This window comes from Pristis pectinata, chromosome 2, assembly GCF_009764475.1.
Source record: "Pristis pectinata isolate sPriPec2 chromosome 2, sPriPec2.1.pri, whole genome shotgun sequence".
NCBI lineage: Eukaryota > Metazoa > Chordata > Chondrichthyes > Rhinopristiformes > Pristidae > Pristis > Pristis pectinata.
This window is the reverse complement of record NC_067406.1, coordinates 57694449-57707704: the sequence shown is the minus strand read 5'-3', so window position 1 is coordinate 57707704 and position 13256 is coordinate 57694449. Positions and strand designations below refer to the sequence as shown.

Here is a 13256-nt window from a genome sequence, read left to right as displayed (position 1 = left end):
GCAAACCATACACCAACATCACTAGACTAAAAGATGGAGGAATCCCACAGAGCATCGTTTTAGTGCATGCTTTTATGGGAAGCAAGATGTCTAACTAATGTCTTTTGTACTAATCATCTGAGATTCTTGCCCCAAGTACAGTAAAAAAAAATACACAGGGTTGGCAGGCACAGATGTGGGAGAGAGGTGGTGTGATTTATAGGTATGAGAAAGAAATCTACACTACAGGCAGGGAGGGAGGACATCCCAGACTTTTTCTAAGAAACAGAGAATGATAAAGAGTGGAGGAGGATGATCCAATTGCACACAGTAAGACAACTAAGAATGACAAATGAAACTGGATACACGGGAGCAAACAAAGAGGAACTACAAGGCATTTACATAGTGGGGGGGGGGAAGTTATGGTGCTAAAAAGGAGATCAGGGTGGAAGAGAGAAAGAGAAAATAACAAATGGAAATAAGTGAGCCAAAACCCATTCTCTGTGGTTCCTAATAATTCCAGTCCCAAGATCAAAATGAATCCTTGTGTCACATCATCTTCCGGGATTGTAAACAAATTCACAAGAATATGACTACTTTTATCAAATGAGATTCATACAATTCCTCATTAAGATGGTACCATATGAACATTCGAGTTCATCTGAATATTTTCTCTCCTCAAATTGGGTTTAAGGAAATCCAAGGACTATTCACAGGCAAGACACAAGAAACTGGGAGCAGGAGTAGGCCACCACGTCCCTCAACCCTGTCCCACCATTCAGAATGATCATGGCTGATCTACAGTGGCATGCATAAGTTTGGGCACCCCTAGTCAAAATTTCTGTTACTGTGAATAGCTAAGTGAGTAAAAGATGACCTGATTTCCAAAAGGCATAAAGTTAAAGATGACACGTTTCTTTAATACTTTAAGCAAGATCACTTTTTTATTTTCATCTTTTACAGTTTCAAAATAACAAAAAAGGAAAAGGGCCTGAAGCAAAAGTTTGCGCACCCTGCATGGTCAGTACTTAGTAACACTCCCTTTGGCAAGTATCACAGCTTGTAAATGCTTTCTGTAGCCAGCTAAGAGTCTTTCAATTCTTGTTTGGGCGATTTTCGCCCATTCTTCCTTGCAAAAGGCTTCTAGTTCTGTGAGATTCTTTGGCCGTCTTGCATGCACTGCTCTTTTGAGGTCTATCTACAGATTTTCGATGATGTTTAGGTTAGGAGACTGTGAGGGCCATGGCAAAATCTTCAGCTTGTGCCTCTTGAGGTAGTCCATTGTGAATTTTGATGTGTGTTTAGCATCGTTATCATGTTATAGAAACCATCCTCTTTTCATCTTCAGCTTTTTTTTTACAGACGGTGTGATGTTTGCTTCCAGAATTTGGTGGTATTTAATTGAATTCATTCTTCCCTCTACCAGTGAAATGTTCCCCGTGCCACTGGCTGCAACACAAGCCCAAAGCATGATCGATCCACCCCCGTGCTTAACAGTTGGAGAGGTGTTCTTTTCATGAAATTCTGCACCCTTTTTTCTCCAAACATACCTTTGCTCATTGCAGCTAAAAAGTTCTATTTTAACTTCATCAGTCCACAGGACTTGTTTCCAAAATGCATCAGGCTTGTTTAGATGTTCCTTTTCAAACGTCTGACGATGAATTTTGTGGTGAGGACGCAGGAAAGCTCCACCTTAAGATTGATGAGTATTTGGAAGATCGAGGAACTTAGGGTTATGGGGAACAGTACAGAAGAGGAATTGAAGCCAGCATCTCCAAATGATCTGGCCTCCACCACCCTCAGGGGCAGAGAAATGCAGAGATTAACTACCCTCTGAGAGAAGAAATTTCTTCACAGCTCAGTCATAAATGACCTGCTCCTTCTTTTGCAACTATGTCCCCTTGTTCATGATTCTCCCACAAGTGAAAATAAGCAGAAGCATAAAACAATATAATTTCACAACTTGTTTTTAAAAAATGAAATTGGGAAATAAGATATTTTTCCAAAAATAAAAATAGATTTTAATTCAGGAGGGCAGCTTTCGGTATTAGGCTTTAAAACAGAAAAAGTACCAACATTATTGAAAGGCAACTGTGAACTCAATGGAAACACAGGATAATTTGGTTAAGTTTAAACTAATATCCTAATTTTGAACTAAAGTAATGAAAGAAAGATTTGCATTTGTAAAACAACTTATCACATCATCACTGGGATCCTGAAAGGTTTCACATACAATAAATTACATTGTGTAGTTGACGTTGTCACTTTGGTAAACAGGGCAGTCATGTTACCAATGAATCAAAATGAGATAAATAGCAAGTTAATCTACTTTTGACAGAAATAATTGTGAAGGAACATGCACCACGACTCACATCACTTGACTCAGAAGGCTGTGGGTCCATGTCCCATCCAGAAACTTGACCATAAGTCTAGTCTAACACTTCAGTAAGATTCTGGGGTATGCTTCACTGTTGGAATTGTCATACTTTGCATGAGATGTTAAACTGATACCCAGTCTGTGTGAGCAGTCACTCAAGATCTTAACAAGGTCTCACTGAATGGACAGCACCCCCTAAATGCATTTGATCAAAGCTGTTTAACATAGGTTATGTTTCTAGTTTCCAGAATAGGTCTTGAACCACTTTAGACACCAGCACTGAACTAACTGAAGTAGGCACATCTGATAGACATCCACGCAAAGAAAGATGCCTCTAATGATGCAAGGGGAAATACCTCCAAGGAAAGCACAGTGGTGCAGTCAGTGGAGTTGCTGCCTCAAGGGTCCAGCGACCAGGGTCAAATCCTGAGCAGTGCTGTCTGTGTGGAGTTTCCACATTCCCTCACATGCTCCACTTTCCCCCCTCATCCCAACAATGTGCAGCTTGGTAAGTTAATTGGCCATTGTAATTTGTCCCTCATGTATAGATGAGTGGTTGAATCTTGGACGGAGTATAGGAATGCAGGGAGAATAAAGTATGATTTGTGTAAATGGGCATCTGATGGTCAGTGTGCACCCAGTGGGCCAAAGGGTCTTTTTCCATGCTGTATGACTTCTGTGACTTAAGAGGTAACGCATTAGCCACAACAGCCACCAAAGCAACAATTTCAATAGCTGTCATACATTATATTTCTGACAAAGGGTCACAGATCCAAAATGTTTCCAAACGTATTGCCTGACTTGCTGAGCTTTTCCAGCATTTCCTGTTTTTGTTTCAGATTTTCAGTATCTGCAGATTTATTTTGATTTTCATGCACTACATTACTGTTGGCACCAAAGTAACAAAATTTAACAGAGATGATGCCCACACTAAAATAGCCTTGTCCACTCTAACTGACCATGAAAGATAGTTTGGATGAGATAGCCAAGGGTTACCATCATCTTCTTGTGTCAAGTTCATGACCCATCAACTGAGATTGATCCAATTGTGCTGATTCTGCTTACTCAATGGACAAGGAAATAATTGCAGGGAATGATTTGGACCATTTTCAGCAGAGACAGAAAACTGACATCACACAGGCTTTCTTGTTTCAATGCAAAGAAAAATTGGGTGAAATGCAAAATGGACAGTTGATCTAATATTTCCTGATTTCTCATCCCACCAAAACTGAAAGCTACCTTTACTCTGCTGAAATGAGCAAGAAGAAGTGATCACCAGTCTGCTTAGAATAAGTTCATGGTTTCTTGTGTCACATTACTTAGAAACAGATTTATTATGAGATGATGCAGGTTTATTCAATCTTGGCTTAATTTGTCATATTCAGCAATACTATTATGGTGATCATCGAAAGCTTTAATTGAGTAATTGAATCACCAAATTGCATTGAGTAAATGCATCACCAAATCTAAATATTCAGCCAAGCTAAACAGGTTCAGTTGGCTAATTTCACTAAGGGATAATATTTGACATCAATGCCCCTTGGGCCAGGGATGGTGAAGAAAGCAGCGACTCGTTGCTCTTTTCAAGTATATATGTCGGCATCATGTTCATTAATTATGCGCTCCACAGACATCATTTGATGATGGACCTGAACGTGAAGAATAGAAAAAAAGCAATTCTTCTATAATTGTGCACTAAAAATGAGTCATCTTTTCTAGTCAAAGCATTTGCATTTGCTTTGCCAGCTATCAGGCTTCCTTTCACACTAGTTCACAGGTAGCTCTCTCACACAAAGTCAGAGGATATTCTGGTACCTCTTTTGAATCTAGAATTTCTCTGAAAGTGATTTCCATAAAAGAGCACTGTTACAGTTTTCATATTTTAGAAAGCAAGTTGTAATGCCCATAAGGCCGGGCTACTCTTATGATTCAAACCCAGTAAAACAAACAAATTATAAAGTAAATATTTCTATTTTAATATTGTTAGAGAGGCATTCAAATTATTGCAATTGTTATTCCAGGCCATACTTGTGATAAAATTTGGTACCTGCTGCAATCAGAAGCAAAAAAACTAATAAGTGCAAATCACTTTTAGGTTCAAGCAAAATGTTTACCTAGTGATAGCCAACTGAAAGTCACAAATCCTTCTGAACAGAATTACTACAATAAACTGTTTTTCATGGCTTGACCAACTACTTTTACACTACTTTTTTTTTTGCTTTTGTGTCACCGCCATGTACTTTCTCCAGCTTAAAGTAGAGACAAAAGACCTATCCCTGGTCCACAACAAACAACTTTGTCAAGCATTGGTTGTACTCAAGGAGAATAATAACGACAATTGTTATATTTATGTAAATCCTTTAATATAGCAACATATATCAAAGCACATCAGCATAAGGACAGCAAACCCATTTTCTGTCCATCACTAAAGTCCCTCAGTCTCTGTTTAGCATGGCCACATACAGGCATTCGGAGATTTTAAAAAAGCTTACCCTGAAAATCCTGATACTTACTATTTTGTGCCATATGTACTACACCTCCAGTTCACAATTAAACAGCTGCCATTTGTGGCTGAGTGGATCAACATATTAATCCCTAGCTGGGGAGATAACTATAAAGAAATTCATTCCATGTTGACAATGCTAAATATTCTATCGAGTAGGAGCAGCATATTCAGCTTCCAAAATTCAATTCCTACAATATATTCTATATCCTTATTATCATACTAGATATGAAAAGCAAGGTCAACCTAGTTTAAATCACTAGCTAAGCCACAGCTATGGTATTGCATACAGTTTTGGTCACCATTTTACAGGAGAAATGCATTAACACCCAAGAAGATAGGGCAGAGATTTACAAGTACAGTACACCCGTCTTACAGAAGGGTTGCGTTCCTAAAAAATTACCACCCATATCATGATCTTCTGTAACACAAACCCTTAACAAAACAAAATTTGTTTCATGTTTATTTAGTTATTTTTTTCTCATAAAGTCTGTAAGAGTGAATTTTTATCCTGTATCACAAATTTTCTGGTAGTGATTTGTGAATTCCGTAAGGGTGAATATCCGTCACCTGAACTGCCATAACACGGGGGTACACTGTATATTGCCAGGAATGGAGAAGTTCAGCTACGAGGAAAGATCAGATAGCAAGCCGAAGAGACTTTATAGTGCAAACAATACATTCTCCCCACGACCATGTGGGTCTCCTCCAAGCACTCTAGTTTCTTCCCACATCCCAGTGACTTGTGGATTGCTAGGTTAATTGGCCACCGTAACTTGCGCCAAGAGTGAAGAAGGCGGTAGAACCTGCAAGGAGTTGATGGGAAGGTGGGGAAAATAGAATGAGATTGGTGTAGGATTAGCATAAATGTGTGTTGGATGGTCAGTGTGAACTCTGCGGGCCAAAGGATCCATTTCCAGTTTATGTGATTCTAAAACATTATACCGAGGAGCCTACATAGAGTAGGTAGAAGAGATCCATCTCTATAGCAAAGGGCTTAATAAGTATGGACATAGAAGAAAAGTAGTAGATTTCTATGCAAGTTGTGGAGTATTTCGCCATACAGTGGGTATCTGGAACTCACAGCCTCCACCTTCTGTGTGAAAAATTTACCCCTGAGATCTCCTTTAAATTTCTCCCCTCTCACCTTAAACCTATGCTCTCTAATTATAGACCCCCTTGCCCCAGGAAAAAGACTATCTATCCTATCTATGCCCCTCATAATTTTGTAAAACTCTGCATTGTCACTCCTCAGTCTCCTACGTTCCACGTAAATAAATCTAGCCTATCCTAATCTCTCCTTATAACTACAGTCCTCCATTCCAGGCAATATCCTGGTGAATCTCTCTGTACTCTCTCTATTGCTACCACATCCATCCTGTAGCATGGCAACCAGAATAGTACACAGGACTCCAAATATGGTCTAACCAATGTTTTGTACAGTTACAACATGATGTCCAAAGTCTTATACTCCATGCCCCAGTCTATGGAGGCAGGCATACCAAATGCCTCCTTCACTACCCTCTCCACCTGTATTGCCACTTTCAGGGAGCTATGGACTTGCACCCCGAAGTCCCTCAGTACATCAATGCTCCTAAGGTCTCTGCCATTTACTCTATACATCCTTCCAGAATATGACTTCCCAGAATGCATTACCTCTCATTTGTCTGGATTACATTCCACCTACCACCATGCCACCCAACTTTGCAGCTGATCTATGTCCTGCTGTATCCTGGGATGACCTTCTTTAGAGTTATAGAGTAATACAGCATGGAAAAAGGCCCTTTGGCCCAATTCATCCATGCTGACCATGGTGCCCACCAGGCTAGTCCTACATGCTCACATTTGGCCATATTCCTCTAAACCCCTCCTATCCATGTAATTACCCAAATGTTTTTTTTAAATGATGTGATTGTACCTGCCTCAACCACTTCCTCTGACAGCATATTCCATATACGCACCACCCTCTGGTTGAAGAAGTTGCCCCTCAGGTCCCTTTTAAACCTTTCACCTCTCACCTTATACCTAGGCCCTCTAGTTTTTAGTTCCCTTTCCGTGGGAAAAAGACTATGTGCGTTCACCCTTTCTATGCCCCTCATGATTTTACACACCTCTACAAGGTCACTCCTCAATCTCCTACATTCAAAAGAATAAAGTCCTAGCCTGCCCAACTTCTCCCTATAACTCAGTCCCTCAAGTCCTGGCAACATCCTCATAAATCCTTTCTGCAGTCTTTCCAGTTTAATGACGTCTTTCCTATAACAGGGCGACCAAAACTGTACACTATACTCCAAATGCAGTCTCACCAAAGCTTTGAACAACTGCAACATAACATCCCAATTTCTATGCTCAGTGCCATGACTTTTGAAGGCCAGCGTGGCAAACACTTTCTTCACTACCGTCTACCTGTGACGCCGCTTGCAGCGAACTATGTACTTGTACTCCTAGGTCCCTCTGTTCCACAACACTCCCCAGGCCCTGACCATTCACTGTACAAGTCCTACCCTGGTTTGATTTCTTTGCTATCTATGACTTCACCAATTTTTGTGTCCTCTGCAAACTCACAAACCAGGTGACCTACATTCTCATCCAAGTCATTTACATATATACATATATTACAAACAACAGAAGTCCCCACACCATTCTTTGCAGGATACGACTTGTTACAGATTTCCAGTCAGAAAAACATCCTTCCACGACTACTTTTGCCTCCTATCACCAAGCCAAATGTGGATCTAGTTTGCCAACACGCCTCAGTTGTCTTGTGCCTTAATCTTCTGGACCAGTCTACCCAGTGGGACCTTATCAAAAGCCTTACTGAAGTCCATGTAAACCAAGTTTACTGCACTGTCTTCGTGAATTTTCTAAGTTACCTCTTCAAAAAACTCAATCAGATTTGTGAAACATGATCTCCCTTGCACAAAACTATGTTAACTCCTCCTAATCAGTCCTTGCCTTTCCAAGAGAACCTAAATCCTGTTCTCCAGCAACTTCCCTACCACTGATGAAAGGTTCACCAGCTTGTAGTTTCCAAGCTTATCTCCATGGCTCCTTTTGAATAAGGGGTCAACATTAGCTATCCTCCAGTCTTCTGGAAACTCATCATGGATAATGAAGATGCAAAAATTTTTGTCAGAGGCCCAGCAATCTCCTTCCATGCTTCCCTTAGCGTACTGGAATAGATCCTGTCATGCCCTGGGGATTCAACCACTCTAATGTGCTCCAATATTTCTAACACTTCCTCCTTCAGGATACAGATATGCTCCAGAATATCAGCATAATAGCCCCCCCCCCCCCCGCTCCCCATCCCCCATTAACTCTCCAGCCTCCACATCCTTCTCAATGATGAATACCGATGCAAAGTATTCATTCAGGACTTTACTCATATTCCCTGGCTCCACACACAGATTACCCCTTTGGTCCCTGAAAGAACCACTCTTTCCTTAGCTACCCTTTTGCGTCCAATATGAAAGGTTTTAGGATTCTCCTTAATCCTGCTTGCCAAGGTCATTGCATGGCCCCTTTTTGCCCTCCTAATTTCTTTCTCAAATCTTTCCCATATCCCCTATAAACCCCAAAGGACTCATTCAATATCAATTTCCTACACTTGACATATGCAATTTAAAATAACGTCAATGTGCATTTGTATTGCCACTACCTACTAATAAATGGACCAAAAGCATGGTCTTTATGGCCAGCATAGATTCAGTGGACAGATGGCCTCCTGATGTCTCATAAAGTTCTATCATTTTGTAAGACCAACAATGCAGTTACAAGAGCTCCTTTCTCTCTCCATCTTTCTTTTGTTACGAATTGCCTCACATCACTGGCAAGACCTAGATAACTTCCAGATTTGAAAAGAAATTCATCCAACACAAAAGCCACATAGGAAATAACCATTTTCAACATGTGTTTACCCACTTTCACTTGAAATTCAATGCCATTACAATCACTAAATTCCCTACCATTTACATATTTGAGAATATCATTGATATGAAATGCAATTGGACCAACCACAAAAGAAATGTCCCGGCCACTAGACATGGTCAGAGTTGGGGTTATCTGCAGTGAATGGTTCACCTCCTGCCCACTTCCAAGCTTTCCCATCTCCTACAAGGTACAGGTCTTGGGAACAGAAAAGTCAGGACATATCTGATTGGTAACAGCCTGGATAAAATAATCTATTAGTCACCAGGCTATCCACCAAAATCCACTCCCTCCCTCACTGGCCCATATTTGGTTCTGACACAGGATGTACTGCAACAACTCTTTGAATGACTTTTCTCAAAAACATCCACCTCCTGGTAGGACAAGGGTTACAGGTTTATAGGAACATCTTCATTTGCAAGTTCCATCCAGGTCACAGATAAACATGACTTGGACATGCATCACCATTCATCATAAGAGAGAGTTAAAATTCTGAACAGTCCATCCTACAGCATTGTAGGCCCAACTTCTGCATATGTGCCACAGCTGTTCAAGAAAGCAGCTCACCACCACCTTCTTCAGGGCGAAAAAATATGGCATTGCAAACAATGCCTAAATTTTGAGATTTTGTTTCTTACATATCCTCCTAATTAAAGACATCCACAAAACTCAGCCCACATTTAAAAAGTAAATAACTGTTTTGATCCTGATAGGTACTTTTACCTTCATATATAGCAACTATAAAGTTTTAAGAATACTCGGTGCTGCATTTATTCAATACTACAACTTTCTAGTATCCAGTTAGGATAGGTGATGACCAAGTGCATCATGATTTCACATCATTAATCAAATAAATTGAAATGGCAGAATGAAATAACAACATTTATCAAACCTGTACCTTATGTTAAGTGTGATTAAGCATCATGACCTCCATAGCTACCCCTCCACCTTGGGAGAAGTAAGGTCGGTATTAGAATGGAGTTCTGGGAAATTCTTCTATACTCCCCCTCCTCTCCCCTCCATATCCTAAGGCAACGTAAACCAGTTCCAGGAGATTACATTGACTATGAAGCACATCACCTGATACAATTTCTACCCTTTGTATACATACAAGCCCCCCCGGCAGAAATTCACTCAGTTGCCTTTTGAATATTTATGGCCTATCCTCTTTCACTGTACAAGCCAGAAGCACCTTAGAGATCAGTGATCATGAACATCTAAGACACTTCCATTTCCCGGTCTATTGAACTGAACCAGACTAATCACATGGACACCAACTATCCCTTTTATATTTTAATGCCACATCAAATTTCCCATATTTATATTTCATGGAGGAAGAAAACCCAAATTTTTTTATACTAATGTATCCTTTCTCAATAACTTGGGAATGTTTAATATATTTATACTCAATAGGCTAGTTTGCTTGATATAAGTTATTTTCACCACAGCTGACACTCAGTGGTGATTGAGGCAAAAGTCATATAAGGTGGGATTCTGCTTTTAAGTATAGGGAAGCTTATTCTGTTTTTAAGGAATAAAAAACATAGATAACAGAAAGAAATAGAAGCTTAGACACTAGAAAGAAACAAGTTCTGGGATGTTGTGCGTCACCAGTCTGGGTCCTGGTGGGCTTATTACTAGAAATGGATGGCTTGCAGTTGCATGTCTCTATTTGCAGTTGGATCAGTCACGCAAATATCCAAACTGAAGAGTTATTCATCCACAAATTCACCGATATACAGGATTTTTGAATCTGCTAGTAAATAACTCTTTTACAATTCATCTGAGTCCTGCGCCTCCCATTGTTACAGAAGGCTACTGATGCATTGGTACTTTTCAAAACTGTGTGGATTTTACCTAAGTGTTAGAAAAGAGAAAGAAAGGAGTGAATGAAAGAGAACGTCTGTAATTAAAAATCATAGATGAGTTACAACGTAGTGAAAGGCCATCCAGCCCATCATGTCTGTGCCAGTCCAAGTACTATCCAACCAAATCCCTCCTTCCCGCACTTGGTCTTCAGGTCTTCAGTCCTGCAGGTCACAGCTCCTCATGTACATTTCAAAATACCTTTTAAATATGATGATCATTTTTGCCTCTATCACCTTCCAGTCAATAGGTTACCAACTTTTAACACTTGGGTGAAAACTTTTCCTCAGGTTCCTCTAATCGTGTCACCATTTACTTTAAGTCTATGCCCTCAGCTGCTCATGGAAATAGTTCCTTCCTATCTACTCCATCTAGGCCCTTCGCAATTTTACACACCTCAACTCTCTCGATGCCCTCTCCCTTCTACCTCTTCTATTCCACAAACTGGAGTCACAGGTAGACAGGGTGGTGAAGAAGGCTTTTGACACGCTGGCCTTCAGAAGATGAGGCACTGAGTATAAAAATTGGGAGGTCACGGTGCAGTACAGGACGCTGGTGAGGGCACACTTGGAGTATTGTCTTCAGTTTTGGTCACCCAGCTATAGGAAAGATGTTATTAAACTGGAAAGAGTGCAGAAATGATTTTCAAGGATGTTGCCAGGACTTGAAGGATTAAGTTATAGGGAGAGGTTGGACAGGCTAGTTTTATATTCCATGGGAGTGTAGGAGACTGAGAGGTGATCTTTTAGAGGTGTATAAAATCACAAGGAGCATAGCTAGGGTGAATGCACTCAGTCTTTCTTCCTAGAGTTGGGGAATCAAGAACCAGAGGGCATAGGTTTAAGGTGAGAGGGGAAAGATTTAACAGGAACTTGAGGGGCAACTTTTTTTTTTACACAAAGGGTGGTATCTATGTGAAATGAGATGCCAGAGGAAGTGGTTGAGGCAGGTACGATAACAACTTTTAAAATATAGTTGAAGAGATACGTGGATTGAAAATGCTTAGAAGGATATGGGCCAAATACTGGCAAATGGGACTAGCTTGGATGGGGTATTCTGGGTGGCATGGACCAGTTGGGCCAAAGGGCCTGTTTTCGTGCTATATAACTCTATGACTCAAATCCAAGTTAAATATGAATGGCATTCTCTTTATTTGGGAAAATTTTGCAATGGATCATTTCATAAGTGATTAAACTAGCCATGCCATACTAACATGCAAAAAGCAACTGAAAAGACATCATGGAGTTGTACGAGAAGTGTCAATTATTTTTTTATAATGAATGAAGTACTGGCTTCCTTGACAGCATTTCAAAATATAGATCTGATAGAAAGTACTAAGAATGACAGAACATGTATATTAACATATTCAAAATGAGGGTAGGGTGTTATTTCTTTAACAGCTGCACTCTCGTACCAGTGGCAACAGTAATGGCTGTTGATATGTTTACATGACATCAAAGCAGCAATTCAGATGCTCCATATAAAATTCACCCGATTGTGCAAGGGTTTGACGTACTAATTCCATAGTACATGAAATGCTGATAAATTAAAGAAAACAAGCAACATCATTTGAAACTTTAAGTTTGTTTCTTATACTGAGAATGATTCTATTACAGATTTAATTTAGGATATTGAGACTGTATTTCAAGCAGTACAACTGAGAATCAATTGAATGCTCTACCTTCCTCAAAAAGGCTTCAAAATTGCCCATGCCTTGTGGCAAGTTTTATCAAATAGATCTAAAATGACTGCCAAGTAATAAACAGGAACAAATTATCATTTGGTGGTCTGTGAGAGACGACAATACTGGAACAGGGATAGGCCTGCGACTGCACAGTCGCTTTCGCTTTTGAGGGTCTATTAATCCTTCAAAGCTCCTCAAAACATCACATGCAATTTGGATTGGAATGTTTTATTAATATCCTTCAGAGAACAGTGTTTAATCCAATTTAATTCTACACATGCACCTGAATGGAGAAAAACGCAGCTATTAAAAAAACCGTTAGAATCCAAAATTTAACAATTTGCAAGGTCAAAATAATACACGTCAACGTCATCTGTAATAACACGACATCAGTAATACGAGTGGCATCTTGAACATCTGCCTTTACCTTTGGGGTTCTGATGTACTCCATCCCTTCCCTGAAAAAAAACTAAGGTGTGCGCAATGTAACTAAGGTGTGCTTCTATTTATCCTGAGCAAAACAAAAAGGGAACAAACTTCACTGCAAAAATTATGCTTATTTTCCTGGACCTACACATACAAATATCTTAGTCTCCATCGATGAATGGATGCTCCCAGTACGGCTGCAGCCGAGGTTGTGTTCACCCAACAGGCTCTGCGCATTTGTTTCCTCCAGGTCCTAACGCCCCCTGTCCTCATTCTTAAGTCGTAATTCTGTGTGTTTTCTTGTAAAATGGAACCACGGAATAAATTATCTATAATTTATTCATTTGGAGTTCACGTAATTTTACTCCAAATACTATGTTATTGTGGTTGCATTCCTTTCGAAGTAGATAACATATAAAAACACGAAAAAAAAGAAACAGGAATAGTTTATTCGATATTTCATTATATATCATAGCTGATCATCTAATTCAAGT

At 39.9% G+C, this 13256-nt stretch overlaps 1 protein-coding gene across 1 annotated transcript in view; it reads right to left on the bottom strand.

The window, feature by feature from the left end:
* The window catches only part of mtmr7b (myotubularin related protein 7b), a 58863-nt gene extending 45924 nt beyond the window's left edge, over nucleotides 1–12939 (bottom strand). Inside the window, exon 1 of the mRNA XM_052034260.1 lies at nucleotides 12764–12939. Within this exon, the coding sequence (XP_051890220.1) occupies nucleotides 12764–12787 (24 nt within the window). The 5' untranslated portion in view covers nucleotides 12788–12939. The remainder of the gene's footprint in view (nucleotides 1–12763) is intronic.
* Nucleotides 12940–13256: the final 317 nt, after the last annotated feature.